Raw genomic sequence first — 23,734 nt, 5'->3', positions numbered from 1 at the left:
CTGAATGTTCATTGGAGAGACTGATGCTGAAGCTGAAGCTCCAATACATTTGGCTACCTCTGCAAAAGACTGACTCAATGGAAAATACCCTGATGCTGGGAAAGATTGACGGCAAGAGGAGAAGGGGGCAACAGAGGATGAGATGGTTGGATGATATTACTGACTCAATGGACATGACTTTGAGCAAACTTTTGGAGATGGTGAAGGACAGGGAAGCCTGGCATGCTGCAGTCCATGGGATCGCAGAGTCGGATATGACTTAGTGACTGAAAAACAAATATCCCCCCATCCTGTTGTTAGCTTAAAGTTGGCCATGATGGGAAATCAGCAAATATTACAAACTATATCCCCCTGAGAGCCAGTTTACCAGCTAAATGCTGCTCATGCCCCTTCTCAGTCAATCTACAGTAATCTTAAAGAACAACTCTTTTAAAATATATAAAGAAAGACCTTAAGATGTGCTATATCATGTTTGCAAGATAGCTTAAAATTGAGAACCTCAGATCGAGATATTCTAATTCCAAATTCTATGCTTTCACCTCCTTTTATGCTTCATTAAGACAATAGGGCACAGACACAAAATTGCAAAGCGTTATAAAGTATTATAATAATGGGGACAAACACTGCAAAGTTTACAACAGAAAATGGGAAAGAATGATATACACGGGCTTAAGGAGCCCATGGAGGAAGCAGGACCAAACATCAAAGATGAATGAAACATGATTAGAAGAATTCTGGCCATTCAGTGCAGGTGGACTTAAAAGATAGTCCCACAGGTGTATGCGTGTGCTCACACTCACCGAGTTGTAAATATCAAATGTGTACAGGTTGTTGTGTATCAGTTATACGTCACTATGACTATTCTTAATAAAGAAGGAGGGTGACTAAAGTGGCAATACAATGTCTGTGTATGGTTAAGAGTAGGACTTATGAAGGAGGATGATTCACCATAGAGATGAGGTCTCTACGGTAGGTTAATAACAACCTCATAACTGGTGCACACTTTATATATTTAAATCTTCAGAATTTATTTTATAGTACCAAAAGCTTTAATTGAATACGACTTTGATGGAGCCATACATTACGTGCATGCTTAGTCACTCAGTCATGTCTGACTCTTTTCAACCCTTTGGATTGTAGCCCACCAGGCTCATCTGACCATGGGATTTTTCAGGCAAGAATCCTGGAATAGGTTGTCATTTCCTCCTCCAGGGGGATCTTCCCAATCCAGTTATCCAACCTGTGTCTCCTGTGTTTCCTACATTGCAGTCAGATTCTTTACCCACTGGGTCATCAAGGAAGCCAAGGGTCATATATGGGCAGGGAGAAATGCAATGCTTTGCTTCCTAAGAAAGCTAGTATTTAGTTAAATATACTTACATTACCTGAATTTTTTTTGCCAGCAATTATTTAAAAATTCAATCTTGCTGTATTATAAACAGTCAAATACTGAGTCTTAAAAGTTGTTCATACCCTTTTAAAGTTAATACAGGAATTTAATCTTTTTTACTTGTGGCATTTGTAATAGTTGTTGTTATTAATTTATCTAAGAAAAACTTTTAAATACAAAGGTAAATACCACATAAAATATGTTCATTTATACACTTTTCATAATTGTAAAAAATAAAAATTGTCTACTGGCCCTCATATCTGTAATGTTGTGGAGAAAAGATAATAGATAACCATTGTTAATAATGTGCATAAAAGGTATGGAAAATAAGGAAATTGTTCTCTTTACAATGTTAAGTTTAAAAATGTGAACAAAAATTGCAAAATTTAAAATTAGTTATAACTAGTTATTAAAATCATGCATAAGATAGGTAAAAAGATACCAAAAATGTTTTATTGCTGTTATATTAAGGACTTTTAAGATTACTTTTTACTTTATTCTTTTCCAAATGTTAAATAATATCTATATATTACTTTTGTATCTGGAAACAATATATGTTTTTAAATGTATCATTTGTGCCTGTCTTGTTTTTACTATCATTTAAGTTGTTTTCAGCTACCAGAAGGATAGGATGACGACGCTTCAAAGTGCAAACACAGGCCAAGAATTTACATTTGAATCCATTATTAGGCCAATAAAAATATACTTCTAATAATTAAATTGGTAGTAATGGATGATATTTATTGACTGCTTGCTATGAACTGCACACCATAAATGTTTTATATATTTAAAAGGCTCATTTAATTTGCACAATAAATAGTTGATGTAGGTCAGCCAGTATTCTTAATTTCTGTGACTCAGTTCCCACATCTATAAAACTGAGATAATGATAGTACCATCTCATATGATTGATGTAGTGGATGAATCCATGTATGTACAAGAACCATGTAGTACAAGAACTCAGCAAAGTGCCTGGACATCCGGGAAACACCTTGCAATGGCTCTCTACCATCATCAGCAACATCAACGTCATCAATCACTGAACAATTGAAGCTGAGATGTACAGAGTAAGTTATGATGTAACTTGCTCAAATTTTGGCCTATTTAACCATAGAGTCTAAGCCCTTAGACTCAATGATAAAAACAGTAAAAATATAAATCTTTCAATATAACAAAAACACAATTGCTTGTAAAACTGAGTGTCCTTAAAATAAATGTTCTCTGAACATTAAATTTCCTTTCCAACTGGTATCCTGCCACCAGGAAGTCTGCTACTTTATAGACAAGTTGTTTAAATTTCTAAACCCTGAGTTTCTCTTTCCTAAAATTGAGATTGAAAAAAGAACACAAAATAACAGCTACGATTTTTTGAACTCTTACTGTTACAGTTATCATTACTGTACTTACTGTGGTGAAAATGTTATTAATGAAGTCTTTGACTAGCATCTAATTTTCACAGTACTGTACTCAATATTTTGTAAAAGCAAAATATTTTGTGAAAGTCCAAGCATATAGATCTTGGCACACAGTAAGCGTTCATTTAATATTTAATTAAGATATCAGGCAGCTTTAGATTTACAAAGTGCATTAACTGATTATTCAGTTGACCATCATAACAAAACATGAGTACAGAAAGTGCAGATGTAGTCTTCTGTCCTCTTGCAAATGAGAATTCATGTATTCAGAAAGGTTCAGTGAACTTCCCAAGGTCATCCCAAAGTGGGAAATCAAATATGGTCTCCGGAATAATTCCAAGATTAATACTCTTTCCACTGATCTCAAAACCAAATTCTTTGATGTGGTACCTGGATCAAAAGTCAAGTTTTCCATATTCAAATTCAATCACTTCAGCATTTCTGCTTTTCTTCAGGAATGGTTAAGACATTTCAAAAATTGTGTACAATTTCTGAAAGTCCAATAATGACCACTTTAGTGTGTTGTATATAAAGAGCTTGAGAGCTTATTTTTCTTCTTCATGTTTACAGATGATATTCTTTCTTTCTATTGATGGCACAAGTATTATATTCTCCTCAGTCTCTTTAAACCTTCTCAATTCAGTTCAGTCTCTCAGTCGTGTCCGACTCTTTGTGATCCCATGGACTGCAGCACTCCAGGCTTCTCTGTCCATCACAAACTCCTGGAGTTTACTCAAACTCATGTGCATCGAGGTAATGATGCCATTCAACCATCTCATCCTCTGTCGTCCCCTTCTCCTCCCGCCTTCAATCTTTCCCAGCATCAGGGTCTTTTCAAATGAGTCAGCTCTTTGCATCAGGTGGCCAAAGTTTTGGAGTTTCAGCTTCAACATCAGTACTTCCAGTGAATATTCAGGACTGATTTCCTTTAGGATGGACTGGTTTGATCTCCTTGCAATTCAAGGGACTCTTAAGAGTCTTCTCTAACACCACAGTTCAAAAGCATCAATTCTTTGGCGCTCAGTTTTCTTTATAGTCCAACTCTTACATCCATACATGACTACTGAAAAACCAGTAACCATATACAATAAAAAAACCTTCTAACCATACACAATAATTTGCCATCTTCTGACAAAGTGAAGGTAAAACAAAAGTATATAATAGGCTTTGAGGCTAGGTTCCTGACAAATCCAAAACACTATTGCCTAAAGTCACAAAGCAGCACAGCCTCCTGAAAAAAGGCATTTTTCAAGTAAGTGAAACCAATTCAGTACAACCATTAATTCCAATGATTACTCAAAAGAACTTGATGCTTTTCAGAGAGTTTAAGACTCAGAAAAGACTCAGAGATGAGGGGGAGGCTTGAAAATTTAAAGAAAAATCCAGATACCACATAACATCAAAATTAGAGATAGGTTTGAGATAATGAATAACTTTGCTCAAAGAATGCTAAGTTTGTACCAAGAAAAATGTAGTATGATTAAAAGGGAGAAAAAGTTTCTTTATTTAAGTTTTCTGAGGGTTCCCCATAACTAGATAATTATCAGAAGTCTGAAGTTCAGAAAATAAATTATTTCAACTTTGTTAAGCCAGAGAATATCTTAATTACTAGTGATAATGTATGATAATGCATTTCACAGCTTATTGTTTGCGGTTATCTGCTATATCTGTCAGTGAGGGAGATTAAAATTTTTCCTTTTTATTAAATAAAAAAAGCATTTTTCTGGCACCTAGATCAGATCTCCTATCTTGAATGGAACAAAAACTTCATAATAGACCAGGGGCATTAAACAATATTAACAAAACCAAAACTAGGTCACCAATGGCACTTCACATGGCTCCCTTCAATTCCAGAATACTAAGCACAAGGCAAGTATACAATCATATTGTGTTAAACAAAATGATGGAGCACACTGCTTATTTCTTTTCATTTTTTTCTTCTGACAGAGATATCCATCCCTATTCACCTTAGTCATGTAAATATCCTGCTTATAGGATAACATATCTCACTGGTATTATTTGGTAAGGACTGGTAAGTGGAGATTGCTTTGAGGAAAAAAAAAATCTTTATATTCTCTATAATTTTCTAAATTATATACACTTAATAAAGACTTCTTTCAATCAATTTGCTTAATACATTAATCTCTTGCCAGACAGGTGCACTTTATGAGTTCCTGCTTACACATACCCTATTCTTTCTATAAGTGTACATTTTATCTTAGTATGAGATCAGGGTTTGGTATATATCTGAGAAAAGTCACATGCTGACAAGTGTTTCCATCTTACTTTTTCATATTATGTATGACAGAGTCTAGCTCATAGTATATTTCCAATAAATGTTTAATGAGTAAATTCATTCATTCATTATAGCATCACATGGACTTCAAGCTCTATTAAGTATGCTTTTCTATACTATATACTTGTATTGAAATATATTGCACTTTGTCAAAAATGTATAATACATTTTATGTAAAATATTCTCTCAAATCAAAAATTTTGCTCCCAGTTTTTAATTATTTTCATAATTCTGTGCAATTCAGTAAATGAAAGTACCTACAAATTGCCAAATAATTTGGAATTTTTCATTATCAATAAGTTTACTGTTATTGATTGCATATAAATATAAATTTATGTAATTAATATTGCCAGCCTGATTCACCACCATATATTTTTAATAAAAACGTAGAGTTTCAATATTAATTGTAAGAAAATTAATTATTGTTTATATTTGTTATTTCCTCTGGATATGAGGAGGGAGGTGGGAGGGGGGTTCAGGATTGGGAACACGTGTACACCCGTGGGGGATACATGTTGATGTATGGCAAAACCAATACAATATTGTAAAGTAATTAGCCTCTAATTAAAATAAATAAATTTAAATTAAAAAATAAATAAATTAAAAAGAAAAAAACTACGAATTATTAATAATTATGCTCATCTATGAAACTAATACTTTGGCCACCTTATGCAAAGAGTTGACTCATTGGAAAAGACCCTGATGCTGGGAGGGACTGGGGGCAGGAGAAGGAGACGACAGAGGATGAAGGCTGGATGTCATCACCAACTCGATGGACATGAGTTTGGGTAGACTCCAGGAGTTGGTGATGGAAAGGGAGGCCTGGTGTGCTGTGATTCATAGGGTCGCAAAGAGTCGGACACGACTGAGCAACTGAACTGAACTGAACTGATAAGGGATGAGGAGCAACAGTTAGAACTAGACATGAACAACAGACTGGTTCCAAATAGGAAAAGGAGTATGTCAAGGCTGTATATTGTCACCCTGCTCATTTAACTTATATGCAGAGTACATCATGAGAAACAGTGGGCTGGAGGAAGAACAAGCTGGAATCAAGATTGCCGGGAGAAATATCAGTAACTTCAGATATGCAGATGACACCACCTTTATGGCAGAAAGTGAAGAAGAACTAAAGAGCCTCTTGTGCTCGCTTCGGCAGCACATATACTAAAAATTGGAACAATACAGAGAAGATTAGCATGGCCCCTGCACAAGGATGACACGCAAATTCATGAAGCATTCCATATTTTTTAATAGCCAGGACATGGAAGCAACCTAGATGTCCATCAGCAGATGAATGGATAAGAAATCTGTGGTACATATACACAATGGAGTATTACTCAGCCATTAAAAAGAATACATTTGAATCAGTTCTAATGAGGTGGATGAAACTGGAACCTATTATACAGAGTGAAGTAAGCCAGAAGGAAAAACATCAATACAGTATACTAACGCATATATATGGAATTTAGAAAGATGCTAACAATAACCCAGTGTACGAGACAGCAAAAGAGACACTGATGTATAGAACAGTCTTATGGACTCTGGGAGAGGGAGAGGGTGGGAAGACTTGGGAGAATGACATTGAAACATGTAAAATATCATGTAAGAAACGAGATGCCAGTCCAGGTTCGATGCACGATACTGGATGCTTGGGGCTGGTGCACTGGGACGACCCAGAGGGATGGTATGGGGAGGGAGGAGGGAGGAGGGTTCAGGATGGGGAACACATGTATACCTGTGGCGGATTCATTTTGGTATTTGGCAAAACTAATACAATTATGTAAAGTTTAAAAATAAAATAAAATTTTAAAAAAATAAAAAATAAAATTAAACAGTAGAATGGAAAAAAATAAATAAATAAAATAAAATAAAATCAGGTTCCACTCAACGATGATATTTTTAGTAGTATTGTTTGTCAAGTTTTATATGACTCAAGTCTGTATGTTTCAAAAATCTTTATATAAATATGAAAATAATAAAGGCCAAATAACAGTATTGTAATCATGAAATTAAATTAAAAAATAAATAAATAAATAAAGAGCCTCTTAATGAAAGTGAAAGAGGAGAGTGAAAAAGTTGGCTTAAAGCTCAACATTCAGAAAACAAAGATCATGGCATCTGGTCCCATCACTTCATGGCAAATAGATAGGAAAACAGTGGAAACAGTGGCTGATTTTATTTTTCTGGGCTCCAAAATCACTGCAGATGGTGACTGCAGCCACGAAATTAAAAGATGCTTACTTTTTGGAAGGAAAGTTATGACCAACCTAGACAGCATATTCAAAAGCAGAGACATTACTTTGTCAAGAAAGATCTGTCTAGTCAAGGCTATGGTTTTTCCAGTGGTCACGTACGGATGTGAAAGTTGGGCTATAAAGAAGGCTGAGCACCAAAGAATTGATGCTTTTGAACTGTGTCATTGGAGAAGACTCGAGAGTCCCTTGGACTGCAAGGAGATCCAACCAGTCCATCCTAAAGGAAATCAGTCCAGAATATTCATTGGAAGGACTGATGCTGAAGCTGAAACTCCAATACTTTGCCCACCTGATGTGAAGAGTGACTCATTTGAAAAGACCCTGATGCTGGGAAAGATTGAGGGCAGGAGGAGAGGGTGACCACAGAGGATGAGATGGTTGGATGGCATCACCAACTCAATGTACATGGGTTTGGGTAAATTCCAGGAGTTGATGATGGACACAGAGGCCTGGCGTGCTGTAGTTCATGGGGTCGCAAAGATTCAGACGTGACTGAGCCGAACTGATAATGGAGGAGAGTACTAACATGGGAACTGAAAACAATCAAATTAAATTTGATCATAAATAATATAGCCGGATAGCTTAACTTTTTCAGTGTCTTAATATAGTTTTTCTCTTTTCTCAATTTACTACAATAAAACGTATTATGAGCTTCATTTTTAAATTTTTTTCAAATTCCATAAAATTGACATTAAACTAACATAATACTTCAATATGTCTTACTTTTAAATTTCTCCAGCTTCTTTAAAGGGTATAAAGCCATCATGCAGCAATGCAAGAATACAGCTTTCCTTAATATTAATGGCCCTCTACTCTCTTCAAGAAGAATCAAAGATTGAATTCTGAACCAAAATCTGGTGAAAACTGATATAAAACTTCTAAAAAACGTTACACAATCAACAAAAAAAGAAATATGATGAAAGAATTGTCAAAGATACAAATTTTTTTGTTTTTAGAGTCCTTGAGAAAAGGAGCATAGACACATTCTTTTTGCTTTGCTTATTTGCTATCTACTTCTCATTGTAGCTATGGGTAAGATTGACTTTCAAACAATATTAGTAATAATGTACTAATAATAGCATAAACATTTGTATTTTGATACCACTTCACAGATTATTAAAAAACAGGTAATTTGTGATAACACATTAAATAATTGATAAATTAGTTATTACTGTCATTGTTATAGCTGAGCTTTAATGATGTGTAAGACAGCATCTGTTTTGTTTATAAACTAGAATAGCTATTAAATATAGTCCATGTATTATTATTAAATATTTATTATTAATTTATTTAATTTATTATATTATTATAATTTATATTGACTCATATTTATAGTATATTTACATCATAGTATATATTTGCATTATATTATATATTTATATTAATTATGATATAATTAATATTAACTTATATTAATATATTATAACTTGTTTAATGTTATTATTTATTATTAGATATAGTCTGTTTTATTTTCTGAAGTCCATGTTATATCCTTTCAGCTTTAAACTCAAGCCCATGGCATGCCTCAATGTGCTACAGCTTAGCTTTCATTAACAAAGTTGCAGTTACTGACGAGTGAAGGTGATGGAGCAAGTCTAATTTGAAATTTATAAAGAAGTTATGGAACCATTGTGCTTTTTTTTACTACAAAAGATATTCAGGTTCTTTATAAAAGTGACAATTCAGAAGTGCTTACAATACAGCATCAACTTTCCGCCTATAATCTCGTGTTTATACAACCTGATTCCCTCCTGGCCCCCCTACCTGCACCCCCACACACTGGAGATAATGGTGTAAGCAGTCTAGCGAGGACTCCTCAGACCTTGTTCATTATATTACACCACAATGCATCTCAGCTACTGGAGGAGAGGTTGTGGGATCCAGTTACAACTGTTCCAAAGCACTAAGAACCCTATGTCATAATACGTGATTACAGACCCAACTTCCAAAAGGAAAATCAGGAAGAATCTAAAACTCACTGTATTTACTGTTCACTTTCCTGGCTAATTTTCCATCTCATCCAATAATCAATTTTAACCAACCAAAGCCAAACTGAAACATTATTGATGCATTTGTCTTCATGCCCAAGGTAAGGCAAGGCAAGTCCCTGGCAGGCAAATTTAGAACCCACTTATTGAGCACTTGCTTTGTGCCAAACATTAACCGCTTTATGCTTACTTTTCAAAACAGTCTTATGGGGCAGGAATTATTATCTCAGTTTAATAATGAGGAAACTAAATAACTTACTTGTCCAAAATCCATCCAACTAGCAAGAATATTAATCAGGATTTTCATTCAAACCTGCCTGTGTTCATACTACTACTTAGAGTGATCTAAAAGGTCAAGAAATGTAAATTCTTGAGATGTCTTTGCAACACACTGGATTTAAGGTTATGACTCCACTGCAGCTTGCCTATTTCACTGAACAACTTTTATTTCTAAAAGCACTCTCTCATGTTTTATCTAACATTTTTTTTTTAGTAATGGTAGGTATATGGCCTGATCTTCACACTCTAAAGACACCTTAAATTTGAAATGACATTGTCACAGAAGAATAAACATCTGTATGTGAATTGCATTTCTCTAAAAGAGAAAAGCAGAATTAGTTGCTTGTAAGCTTATTTTTTTTTTTAGCAGTAAGACACAGTAAGGAAAACACTGTAAATGGTAACCATATACACATATGGCTATATGCATCTAAAGATAAAAATTTACAAAGCAGTATCTACTCTATCATGTAATATATTGATATTTATATTCTACTCTATACTAACTGCTGGTCACAAGCAACTAAGTTGGTTTTACAATGAATTCACGCCCATGATGTTTTTTTTTTTTTTGGAAAAAAAAACCCACTGACTAGATATTTTTCTCTTTTAAACAACCCTTTCTGAATATGTGAAAAATGATGCATAAAAAGCATCACTGGGGCATGATCTCTGGTTTCAAAGTCCCCTAAGATGAACACATCTGACTATTACATCTCTTGCCAAAATACATCCTCAATTCAACATTTGGTTAAATTGAGAAGTCTCTCTGGAGTATTTGCAAATGTGCCAAGATGAGGTTTTATAACTCCTAGTTCTGATGAATTCCAAAGAAGTTTTTAATACATAAGGCTACAACATTTAACAATATGTCTTCCTGTGCTGAAAAAAATTGTACCATAAGGCTTCCTCCCATAATTGGCATCTGAAGGACGGGCTGGGGCATCTGCAATGGAGATGAGAATAGAAACAACCAGGTACAGTCTGTACTTATCATCAGACGCACACAAAGGTCCTCTATGAGGGCAACTTGTTGCCATACTCCTCCTTCTTAATTCATTTTCTTTTTACTATAATTAAATCCTTCCATGGGAACAAGGAAAGGTGCTGCTTTCAAAGTCAGATACAAAGACACAGGAAATATGCTCAAAAGATTTTCTCAAAAGAAGGATGAACAGTGTCTTGTTTCCTATGAAGGGAAGAGACTCATAGATGCGTATTCTACTTTTCCTTGAAGCAACACCTATCCCAGTATACAGGGAGGGAGTCTAGGCTTAATTAAAAAGAGTTGTGTGTTAAGTCACTCAGTTGTGTCTGACTCTGCAGCACCATGGACAGTAGCTCACCAGACTCTTCTGTCCATGGAATCCTCCAGGCCAGAATACTGGAGTGGGTAGCCTTTCCCTTCTCCAGGGGATCTTTCCAACCCAGGGATCAAAGCCAGACCTCCTGCATTGCAGGCAGATTCTTTACTATCTGAGATACCAAAGAATTGGCCTTGGGTCCAAATCCTTGCTCTGTCACTAAGTAGCTGGAGTATTATGGGAAAAATCACTTTCTCTTTCCATATCTATTCTCTAACCTAAAAAAAAAAAAAAATGGTAATTTTATCAGACTATCTGATGGGATAAATGAATCAACTAGAAAATTAATGACACAATATAGTATAAATGACCATGCTTTAACTCATAGAATAACAGAATCTCAAACATTTGGTTGTCAAGAAAGGGAGTTGTCAAAAAGGACAAATAATCCAACTTCCTCATCACCCAACTGAGGTTTAAGTTCATTTCTCCAGAGCCCATCCGTGAGGTTATTTATTCCAGTCTTGTACACAGGACTTAACAAGAACTTACCCTCTACCTCTTAGAGACATAATTCTTTCATTGAATGTGAAAACAAAATTTTGTACAGGAATCTTGAGTTGTGAGACTCAACTTTGTTAATGATCATGTAGAAGTAAAGTTGTTCAGTCGTGTACAACTCTTTGAGACCCCATGGACTGTAGTCTACCAGGCTCCTCCCATGGGATTTTCCAGGAAAGAGTACTGGAGTAGGTTGCCATTTCCTTCTCCAGAGGATCTTCCCCACCCAGGGATCGAACCCAGGTCTCCTGCATTGTAGGCAGATGCTTTACCGTCTGAGCCACCAGTGAATGATCATGTAAAATAAGGCCAAATTATTTATCCTTACTGTTTGTTTCCTCAAATGTAAGATAAAGGGGTTATTAAATGCTTGCCTAAGATGCTTCCAATGTTAAACATTGTATAAAATTAACAATAGTGTTTCTGTCTGAATTAACATCATGACTATCTGAAGATTGATCTCAACTCTCAACACTATACAACTCCTGAAAGAAGCAAAATGAAACCCCCTTAAAAAGTACTCAGTAGGGCCCATGCTGATGTTTCTCATCTTTCCAAACTAAATTGTTGTCTTCATAGAGTCACAGTTAGTGTCACCAAGTCCAAGCTCACCCTGCTTGCCATAAATCCAATAAATCCAATAAATTTTATGTCCCAATAAATCCAAGGGACAAGATGTTGCAGCAAGGAGTATGACTTTATTCACAAAGCCGGATAACCGAGAATATGGCAGACTAACTTCTCAAAATAACCACTTGTTGGGGCCTCGATGTCAGGTTCATTATGGATCAGAAATGGTGGAAGTGAGGAAACAAAGTAAAAAGATCTTTTCTTGTGTGTATCTCCTAGAATGGCAAGCCTCAGGCAGGCAGATGTGCTAGTTTCACATCCTCACCACCATTCCACAGGCACTATGAAATGGAATATCTCCTGCCACATCAATCAACAGGGAAGCCACAGCTGTCCATGCTTCTGGCCCCACAAAGTGAAGGTCGCTGCCACGTCAGCAAGCGGCAGATGAGGGCCTCCATCCTCACACAAGGAACTTAACAAAGTCACAGTCCTTCACAGGTGGGCAGTGAGCTAAACAAACGTACTTCAGTTTAAGGGTCAGGGAGGGGGCAGGACTCCCTGAGGCAGGGCATCATGTATGCTGCAATAACAAAAGCAGCAAAACACAGGATTAAAGTCACAGAAACAGATGGAATGTGGAGTCAAAATTAACCCTTCCCAGTTCGAGCAGTAGAAAAGATGTGATGATGATTGTTTCCACTTTCCAGAAGTTTCTAAACACAGTCTATGAATCACATTGAAGGTCTTTCAACCAAAGCTTGATTGTTATAATATTTTTAAATAATTGTTGGAAGAACCATATCATCACCTGAAAGTTAGCCTGAAGACAATGCTATAAGGATGTCACATTACCATTTCAACTTACTGGTACATTGTTTCCCCTGGAGCATCACTCAGATGTTTCCTTTTGTTTTGTTTGGCTAAAACAAATTAGCATCCCTTTATCATTAGGTGGAAGTAACTAATTCAAGAACCAGCATAAACAAAAAGCGGAGTTGGGTGTGAACAGGATTTTACAATTAATCAAGGGGAGGCATTTTGTCACCTCATTTTTATAGAGATCGAAACTGTGAAAACTTACAAGTGCCTGCTATTTGTCCACATGCTATATGTTCATTAATAGTGTGGTGGATACTATTTTAATACAAATACATTCATTCACCAAGTAGTCTTTGAGCATCTACTATATGCTAGGCACTCTGACAGGGGGTGCTAATGTACAGTAGAGTTTCAACTAAAGTCAGCAAAACTGGGCAGTTTGAAAATGCTGTAAGTCAACCATAGAGTACAATATACATGTTTTGTGCATAAAAGCCAATTTATAATTACTTTTCTCAATGACACTGAGCTATATCAAAGGGAAGCATATAATAATGGAATATATGCAAGCGTCTGATTATTTAAAGCATTTGTACTTTAAGGAAAATATCAAATCTCTAGCTTTGAACCAGAGGTATGGGTGAGGCATTTAAATATTCTTTCTTGCCCATGGCATTTATTTCACTGAAAGCTTGAGAATATTAATGAATATTAATATATGTATTTTTGTTTTAATTTTGAAGTTTAAACATTATAATAGTATCCTATTTGGCAGTAGGGTTCAAGTTTAAAGTTACTGGAATGAAAATACTTATCCTGGAAACCATCTTGAAGGCATCTATTATTATACAATAATTTAACTTATATACAGAGTACATCATGCGAAATACCAGGCTGGATGACTCACAAACTGGAATTAAGATTGCTGGGAGAAATATCAATAATCTCAGATATGCAGATGATAGCACCCTAATAGCAGAAAGTGAAGAGGAACTAAAGAGACTCTTGATGAAGGTGAAAGAGGAGAGTGAAACACCTGGCTTAAAACTCAACACTCAAAAAGCCAAGATCATGACATCTGGGCCCATCACTTCATGGCAAATAGATGGAGGGGAAAGCGGAAACAGTGACAGACATTATTTTCTTGGGCTCCAAAAATCACTGTGGATGGTGACTGCAGCTACAAAAATTAAAAGAAGCTTGCTCCTTGAAAGAAAAGTTATGACAAACCTAGACAGCATATTTAAAAGCAGAAATATCACTTTGTCGAAAAGGTTTGTATAGTCAAAGCTATGTTTTTTCCAGCGGTCATTTACAGATGTGAAAGTTGGACTATAAAGAATGCTAAGAGCTGAAAAATTGATGCTTTCAAACTGTGGTGTTGGAGAAGATTCTTAAAATTCCCTTCAACTTCAAGGAGATCCAACCAGTCAATCCTAAAGGAAATCAACCCTGAATATTCATTGGAAAGACTGATGCTAAAGCTCCTATACTTTGGTCACCTGATGCAAAGAACGGACTCTTTGAAAAGACTCTGATGCTAGGAAAGACTGAGGGCAAGAGGATAAGGGGACAACAGAGGAAAAGATGATTAGATAGCATCACCAGCTCAATGGACATGAATTTGAGCAAGCTCCAGAAGATAATGAAGGACAGGGAAGCCTGGCATGCTACAGTTCATAGGGTCTCAAAGAGTTGGACATGATTCAGCGACTGAACAACAAATAAAGAATTTGTGGTTACATAGGTAATGTTTCAGAGAAGGCAATGGCAACCCACTCCAGTATCTTGCCTGGAAAATCCCATGGGTGTAGGAGCCTGGTAGGCTGCAGTCCACGGGGTCGCAAAGAGTTGGACACGACTAAACAACTTCACTTTCACTTTTCACTTTCATGCACTGGAGAAGGAAATGGCAACCCACTCCAGTGTTCTTGCCTAGAGAATCCCAGGGATGGGGGAGCCTGGTGGGCTGCCGTCTATGGGGTCGCACAGAGTCGGACACGACTGAAGTGACTTAGCAGCAGGAGCAGCAGCAGCAGCTAATGTTTATAGTTTTGATTAGGATCTACTAGGTGACTGAAACTGACTGTGGGTCAGGAGAGCAACTGTGTGAGTGTTGACTGAGTGCTCTCACAAAGCTGAGGTCAAATATCTAAGGTGGCCTCATCTGGACAACTGAGCAGCTCTCGTCCTTTACATGCTGAAGACAGGGTTCTAAGACAGGCAGACTACGAAGAAAGGACTCATTTCCACCAAGTTCTATTGACCAAAGCAAGTGAGAGTGGAAGGGAACTATCAAGTTGTACAGCGAAGAAGTCATTAGTGGAAGTCATCAGAGCCAAAGCAATTGACCTGCCACACTTCTCCACAGGCAAGCCCCACTCACTCTGTCAATGGACACATGCACCAAGGTTTCCAAATGTATGGCAGCAAAGGGCCCTTTAAACTTTCTTAGAGCACAGACAGTGGCTATTGGACTGACTCCTTTACAAGGAATACAATTTTCTTCTTCTTAGTCATTGCACATTCCTTTCCTCCATACAGCTGAAGTGCTAGAGTGGTCTGTCTTTAAAAATATTTTTTCTTTTTTTTTTTTTCATGCATTTAATATCTTTGCCTTCAAGGCCTAGTCAGTATTTCTGCATAATATAACAAGCCACAGTAAATTCACAGTCCTGTAATCTACAAATAGAGAAGGAAATGGCAACCCACTCCAGTAGGCTTGCCTGGAGAATCCCACGGACAGGGGAGCCTGACGGGTTACGGTCCATGGGGTCGCAGAGTCGGACATGACTGAAGCAACTTAGCACAACCTACAAAAACCATAAATCAAAGAAATGCAAGTGTAGGAGATTAACCTTGGAGCTGAAATCCAAGTCTCCTTGTGCTCTCCTCTGAAATTCAGCGATAGCACATGCATTCTCCAAGGAAGATCTTGAGACAGCCACCAAGAGGACTGACTGACAAAGTACTGCCACATTTAAGCATAAAGTGAACAGGCAACATGGGGGGGACAAAAGATGTTTTTGAAAATAAGACATCTGCTTACAGACCTCAATGTCTTGTGTATAAAAGCATTTGGAAATTTCCATTCTCTTCAAGGAGGAGGAGTATCTACTGAGTGAAAGAGATAATTATTCGGACATGGGGTTAAGTTTGAGATACTGGAATAGGGTGACCTACTGCTAGAGAGAACTGCCCTAAACCAGCCAAGAAAAAGGCTCAAGTAAGACGTGGTGTTGTCATTTCATGAAAATCCTCCAGGGGCTTCCTGAAGGGCCAGGCAACAGAAAGGCAGGCATCCCTTTGAGGACTTCCAGGGTACCCAACAGAGTTGTATTTTGTTATACTCAAGCACTTTTCTGACCCTGGAGGTAAGGTTTACTTTATAAAACTTCCTACCACACTGCCCCTATGCTAATACATTTTAAGACAGAACACCATGTAACTTCACTAGCCACTTACTTGCTGAGGAGCCAAGCAATATAAATACCTCTTGATTAACCACATAAAACAACAAACCAAAGAGCATTTCTTCCGATTTTTAATGTTTGTATCCCAGTGGTATCTTCCAAATATTCTGTCCAAATTTGTCAACAAAATTTCTATTGGCCTATTTTTTTTTAAATAATTAAATTTGCCTAAATTTGGCAATCAAGATTTTATTCCTTTTTTTGCCCACAAAGAGAATATTTTCTGTTAATTATTAAGTCGCAATAGGTAGCCTATGCTTGTAACACACAACTTCAAATGTTTGCATATAGATGTTACATAAGAAAAGAAAGTCTTCCCTTCCACTCTATTCCTTAACTCCTTAGAATCCCTCCTCAGAAGGAAAAACTGTTATCAGTTTTGCTCTTCTCTTGAGAACAATTCTATGAAAGTTCAATCAAATGGCTTTTACAAACTCAATTTTATACAAATAACACACCATTTACATACAACTATGCTGTGCTTTTTTCATTTAAAATGATTGCGGAGATCATTACGATCTCATTATCTATAAAGTGCCTCATTTATTTTAATAGCCATGTAATAGTGTATTATGTGGACATATCATAATGTATTATATCATTCAGTACTGGTGTACACTTAGGTTAAAAAAAAAAAGTTTAAATTAGTAAGAATCAACGATGACTAGTTTCTGTTTGAATACAATCTTGGATTAGTATCTCTTACAGACCGACCAACTCTTCTGAAGCTAGACGGAAGATACTGTCTCATCTTTTATTTATTGAAAACCCATGCCTTTTTAATTTTCACCAATTGTCAGTATTCATCCAGTTAAAATTTCACTATCAAATTCATTTTCTTCTCTAAGATTTCCACCCTGGCCTCCATCATCATGGAGCAGGATGTTATATTTTTTCTACTTCAATCTACTTTAGAAACATTTGTAACTCTGGTCATCTTGATTTATGGTTATGCAAGTATTAATGCATGCTCCACCTCCTTTGCCAGATTGCATACCCACTGAGGGTGATAATGCATGAAACATACTGCCATCCTTCACAGAATATTAGTATATTATTTGCATATTAGAACTTAATAAATATGTGCTGCAATGGCACCCCACTCCAGTACTCTTGCCTGGAAAATCCCATGGATGGAGGAGCCTGGTAGGCTGCAGTCCATGGGGTCGCAAAGAGTCAGACACGACTGTGCGACTTCACTTTCACTTTTCACTTTCATGCATTGGAGAAGGAAATGGCAACCCACTCCAGTGTTCTTGCCTGGAGAATCCCAGGGATGGGGGAGCCTGGTGGGCTGCTGTCTATGGGGTCGCACAGAGTCGGACACGACTGAAGCAACTTAGCAGCAGCAGCATAAATATATCCTCTGGGTGTATTTCTATTGGAGTCTACTAAATTCTAACAGGGTACTGAGTTAGAAATTTGTAGCTATAAGCCCCACTTCTGCCTCTCAAGTTGCTATCATGTATTTACTGGATGAATTATTTAAATTCTTGAAACATTTGTATTTTAAAATAGAAACAAAATATGTGGATTGTCTGTATCACTGCTTGTTGTGAGAATCAAATAAATTAGTGTTTTTGTAAGAAAAATCCCAGCATTATGGAAAAAAATTTCAAAGGTCTCCTAGTCCAATCACCTATCCATTGCACAAAACTTCTATACATCAACATCTCTGTAAATAATCCATAAAATTATGTATGAAAATCTCCAAAGGCATAGAAGTCTTAATCCAATGTAGAGGCTTATTATTTTATGTTTGTGCAACTCTGAATATTATTGAGTGGCCACACAGTGCAATCCATATTACGCTACTTGACATTGAATGAAAGGTTTGCTAAATCTAACTGGTGATTGGCTCCCAACCTATGAAGTAGTCTTATTCTGGCCATTTCATTAATTTCCTAATAACTTAATCTCACAGTTTACAAGACTAGATTATTTGGAACGTACAGACAGTGTTATTGCAGAATTTTAAAATCTCAGCTAATCCTAACAAAGTATTGTTCATCTTCTTTGGTATACCACAGTGTTTAAGCACAGGCAGCATGCTTTCTTAGAAAGAGTGTTGCATGATGAGCAAACCTCACGATTTGCGTGTCTTAACCTCTGTAGGTCCAATCAAACCTATCGTTCAAACAGTCTTGGTTGAGAATTAACAAATTATACAAAAGAACTTTAAAAGCACTATCAACAATAAATAAGGCTAATATTATCTGGTATAAGACCTCAGTCATGTTTTCCTCCCTCACAATGCTTTCAGCATAAAGCAGCAATAAATTTCAAAACCAACTAACATTAAATTATTAAAACTTACACTTCCAGAGAATGTCTCATACAAGGATAGAACTAACACATCTCCATTTCAGATTTAACCAGACACACTACTGAAAGTTGTTAAAGTAAACTGTTTGGTCATTTCCTCTTACAACATACCTGGGCCAGATCTGGCTGCCTTGAGGCCTGATGTGTACTTAAGGGTAACTCCCTTTAACACAGAGCCTCTCAGAGGGCACTCAGAGCAACTGCTGAAAATGTCAGGAGTTCAGTGAAGATCTGGAACTTAAAAGTCCCTAGCATCATTATAGAAGACGTACAAATAATATAATAGTAAGCCAAAACAAACAAACATAAAGCATACGTTTTGCCAAATGATGGCCAGGTATCCAGTCGCCTTAGCTTAAATCTGTATTGCTCTAGACATCCTCTATCCTGTCCCTTCTTATATAACTGGTATAACTGAGACACTCAAAGAATCTCAAATGATGAGGACAATTTTAGCCCTCAAACCTTGAAATGCTAACTGGGAGGCTAGAGGGCACGAGACATACTCAGAGTGGTAAAGACTCACCTTCTGTGTGCACGGCCGACACGTAGGTCCAATTGTACCTCTTCACGATGTCCACCATGGCGCGTGCCTGCTGGGCATCGGAAGGCACGACCCTCATGAAGTACTTGAACAGAGTTTTGTCGCTCAGATCCATGCTTGTGGCCGAGTAGGCGATTTGAGGTATGTTGAAAAGCTGGAGCAGGTTCTGGACCTGAATGGCCACCGAACTGGAGCCCGGCCCGATGACCCCCACAATGGGCTTCTTGGAGCGGAAGGACGATGAAGAGCCATCCACGCAGCGCACCAGGCCTTCCTCTTCCTCCGAAGAAATGAGCGAGTCCCTTATGAACTCGATGCTCTGCTCCAGGGCCACGGCCGAGTGCCAGCAGGAGTCCCGGATCTCGCAGCCCAGCGTGATGTTGGGCAGGAGCGTGGGGTCCGAGTTGATCCTCTCCAGGGTGTGCAGCATGGCCTCCACCCGCTGGATGCCGTACTGCTCCCGCACCGCCCCGCACTTGCGCTCGTGAACCTTGTCCACCGTGGGCTGGTGGTGGACCGAAAACAGAGCCCCGATGATGATGTCGCCCGGCATGTGCGCCACCACCCTCCGCTCGCTGGACTGTGCGCTCCCACGGACATTTTCTTTCAAAAGCAGGACTGACAGGATCAACAGAAGGACCATTTTAGGGAAGGAGTTCAAGCTAATAAAGACAGCATGGTGGGGAAAATTTAGGAGGGTTCTGACAGATGGAATCCAACGATGTCCGATGGTGAGTGGCAACCCAAAAAGTCAGCCAGTACTTTAGATGCGCTCGCTAAAGGACCATCATGTCTCCAGGGACCATGTGGTTAAATGCATCCATGTGATCATCATCTTCAACACCTGGAAAAGTAAACAGAAAGGGGATTTAACAACAGAAGTATAACCAGTTTGGGAACTTCTGTTTATGGTAGCAGAGAAAGAGAGTGCTTATGATGTAACTTGAAAAAAAGAATCCCAAAATCTTTTTCTTGTCTCCTTTGTGATTTTGTGATTCAATAAAAGCAGCTTGCTAAGCATCTTGACTCTACTTTTCTTAGGTTAATTTCTTTATTTGTTTGTATGGAATAAGTTGCTCAGTTGTGTTCAACTCTCTGAGACTCCATGGACTGTAGCCCGCCAGGCTCCTGTGTCCATGGAATTCTCCAGGCAAGAATACTGGAGTGGGTTGCCATTTCCTTCTCCAGGGGATCTGCCCAACACAGGGATCAAACCTGGGTCACCTGCATTACAAGCAAGTTCTTTACCATCTGAGCCACCAGAGAAGCCCTATATGGAGTACACAAAACCAAAAATTATGTGTGGGAGGTCAACCTATATTATCACACAGAGGTGAGGGAAAGTATCCTAAAATAAGATGCATGTCATGAACAAAAATCTTAAAAAAAAAAAAAAATCCCAAAATGTTAAACACTAGTGATATCCAATAAAAATAATGGTTTTTTTTGCTTCTTTTTCTAAAACGTTCTTTGTTTCCTTCCAAATTTCCAGCATTGGACATGTATTGAGTATGCAATTAAAAAAACGTTACTTCAAAAAAAGCCTACATCCTCCCTTTCAAATGCAATATAAAGCAAGTTGAATGATCTTCCCAACAAGTATTGTTTCGTTTCCATATAATACAGAAAATAACAAATGAGGCCAGATTGATCTTTGCACATTAAATGAACTGTAGGATAGAAGGAAGAGGTATGGAAGATTTATAAAGTAAAGCAACCCCAAGTACATAGGCATAGTGAAATGTGTACCAACTTTTGCAGAAAATAATATTCAAATTCCAGTTATGCTACTAAGAACTGTTACTAAATTGTTTTAACCTCTCAGCACCAGAATTTTGTCATCTGAAAAATGGGGATAAAATGTGCTAGGCTGCCCTTATGGGAATTAATATAAGATATCAGCTATGCAAATGTTTTGTATATTGAAAGGGACTATATAAAGAGATGATTTTTTTCTGTTGTTAAATTTCCAAGGGCATTTGGTGGCTAGGTGGTGAGGACAGAAAATTCTCTGGCAACCCACTTAGTTCTCCAGAGTCTTCAAAGTAATTACAAAGTCCTGTAATAAAATTGACAGTAATCAGTCCTTTACTCCTGATTCAGGAAAAATTTCCACATCATGAAGACTCAAAGGGCTGGAAAGATGAGTATGTAGAACTACACTTCCAAGTAGAAACTTAAGACAGCTATGAATACAGTCATCTAATTCAGTTTAAACTCCTGGGAATAAGGAAAAAAATTGCCCCAGGTTGCCTACAGCAAATTCTAGCATGATTTGTAAAAAAAAAAAAAGAAAGAAAGAAAAACAATGGACAGATTGGTGATTTGGTTTATTTAAAGGGTTGTTCAAAAGACTTATTTTTTAAGATATCCACTCCTCCAGCCAAGGATGTCAAATTGTTTTAAAGTGACTAATTCCCTAATCTGTCTCTTTCAAAGACAGGTGATGTTGCTTCAGGAATTTATGTAATTATAATACTAATGGTTTTCAAAACTCATCAGATCTGCAAAAATTCTAGTCCAGACACAAAATGAATATAACCTGAATCACATTTCTAATCACTCTCACCTTCATTTTCATCATTTCCTTCCACTGGCTCCTATGGCAACAGAAAAAGGCTTCCTCTATATATTGCCAAACACACATACACACACACACACAAACCTGTCATCAAAATAGCTAGATGTTCCAGAACAACCAGATTTTTAGCAATATTTAAAGGAAAAATCAGCTTCTGTATGGAAATTGGCACTGTAAGCAAGGGGGGAAGGAAGCAAAGACATTTTGTCACTGGGAAATTATCTGAATATTCTCAAGCTTTCCCTTCACTTTGCTTAGCAAAGACTTGGAGACCAATGCTTATTCTCATGATCATGTGAATTCTACTGCAGACAGAAAAAATCTGAAGTAAAAGCAATCACAATCTCTCATTAAATCCAAAGTGTTAGTGAGAAAATCTAGTAAGCAAACAGGGCTCATTTTTATTATGTAAGAACATCAAAGTGATGTGAGGCTAGAAGCAGCACATCAAACTAATGAATTTTAAATACCAGTTTCATGTATTTATTAGTTGTTTCCAGCAAGCCCCATGTACTGAGAATATATATGTGTGTGTGTACATGTGTGTGTGTATATATATATATATATATATATATATATATATATATATATAATCTTCTCATGATAGGCTAAATTATTTAACTCATTCAATGAATATCTATTAACTATGGAGTAGGAGAGACTAATGTAACAAGTGCAGTGAAGTACACTGATGATTACCCTTATTATCTTTCATTGAGCACTCATCATACACCAGGCATTTATTCATTAACTTATTGAACATATATTTATGTCCCATGCTATGACTCTCTCCTGGGAATCAAATATTCAAGAGCGAACAGGGTGTACATGCTTACCACACTCATGGAGATTACAGATGAATACACTAAAAACCAGACTTTAGCTGGAACCTGATGAATGCAAACAATAAAATGAAGAAAGAAACTAAGTCAGTCATGTGAAAAGTGTGGTTAGAACATAAAGGGTGAGTGCAACTGTGGTACAAGATGAGATTGGAAAGATAAGAAAGGGCCAGACCATGTAGGGTCTGGTAAGCTCATCAAAGCAATTTGGAGCGTAAGTGCAACCGAAAGCCATTGAGGAGGTGTAAACAAATGACAGGCACATAAAGCCTTAGAAAAGACTGTCGTTGTTCTGGACAGTGGACTTGATAAGGAGACATGATACTCTAGGTGAGAGATGATAATGACTTGGCTGTGACTGGTGACAAGGATACGGAGAGAAGTGGACACAATCAGATATCTTTTGCCAGTAGAATCAACTGGACTTGCTGACGGATTGGATCTGGGTAAGGTAGAGGGGAATTAGGGTCTACTCCTGGGTTTTGAGTCTATAAAACTGGCATATTTGGGATACTATTTAATAGAGATAGGATCGACTGGAACAGAAACAGATGAAAGCAAAGGAAAACAATGATTTTTCTTCTGAACATGTTAAATTTGAGATGCTTTGGAAGCATCCAGGTATAGCTGTCGAAGAAGAAAGTAGATTTGTAAGGCTGGACCGAGAGAAGCATTTTGGGTTATAGATATAAATTGAGGGTCACCAATATATAAATCTTTTGGAATGAGTAATATTACCTGAAGAGCAAGTATGAAAGTGAAAGTGAAGTCGCTCAGTCATATCCAACTTTTTGCGACCCCATGGACTGTACCCTACCAGGCTCCTCTGTCCATGGGGTTTTCCAGGTAAGAGTACTGGAGTGGGCTGCCATTTTCTTCTCCAGGGGATCGTCCCAACCCAGGGATTGAACCCGGGTCTCCCTCACTGTAAGCAGATGCTTTAGTGTCTGAGCCACCAGGGAAGACCAAGTATAAATAAAGAAAAAGTGCGGCTGAAAAGAAGTCCCACAAAGAGGCAAGGTTGTGGTAAAGCAGGCAGCTCAGGAAGGAAGCAGGAAAAGTAAGAACATATGATGTCAGAAAGAC

The 23,734-nt window shown here is 37.4% G+C and overlaps 1 protein-coding gene and 1 non-coding gene across 3 annotated transcripts in view; one reads left to right on the top strand and one right to left on the bottom strand.

Moving 5' to 3' along the window:
* Positions 1 to 23,734, bottom strand: part of GRM5 (glutamate metabotropic receptor 5) — a 650,668-nt gene that overhangs the window by 613,714 nt on the left and 13,220 nt on the right. For both annotated transcript variants that reach the window (XM_061406016.1, XM_061406017.1), the window contains exon 2: positions 19,208 to 20,069. In XM_061406016.1, the coding sequence (XP_061262000.1) occupies positions 19,208 to 19,868 (661 nt within the window). In that variant the 5' untranslated portion in view covers positions 19,869 to 20,069. The remainder of the gene's footprint in view (positions 1 to 19,207; positions 20,070 to 23,734) is intronic.
* LOC133241880 (U6 spliceosomal RNA) lies at positions 6,245 to 6,352 on the top strand. The gene has a single exon (XR_009734691.1). It is a non-coding gene; the product is annotated as a U6 spliceosomal RNA (small nuclear RNA).

The sequence above is a fragment of the Bos javanicus genome, chromosome 29 (genome assembly GCF_032452875.1).
Source record: "Bos javanicus breed banteng chromosome 29, ARS-OSU_banteng_1.0, whole genome shotgun sequence".
NCBI lineage: Eukaryota > Metazoa > Chordata > Mammalia > Artiodactyla > Bovidae > Bos > Bos javanicus.
This window is presented reverse-complemented; position numbering and strand designations above follow the sequence as displayed.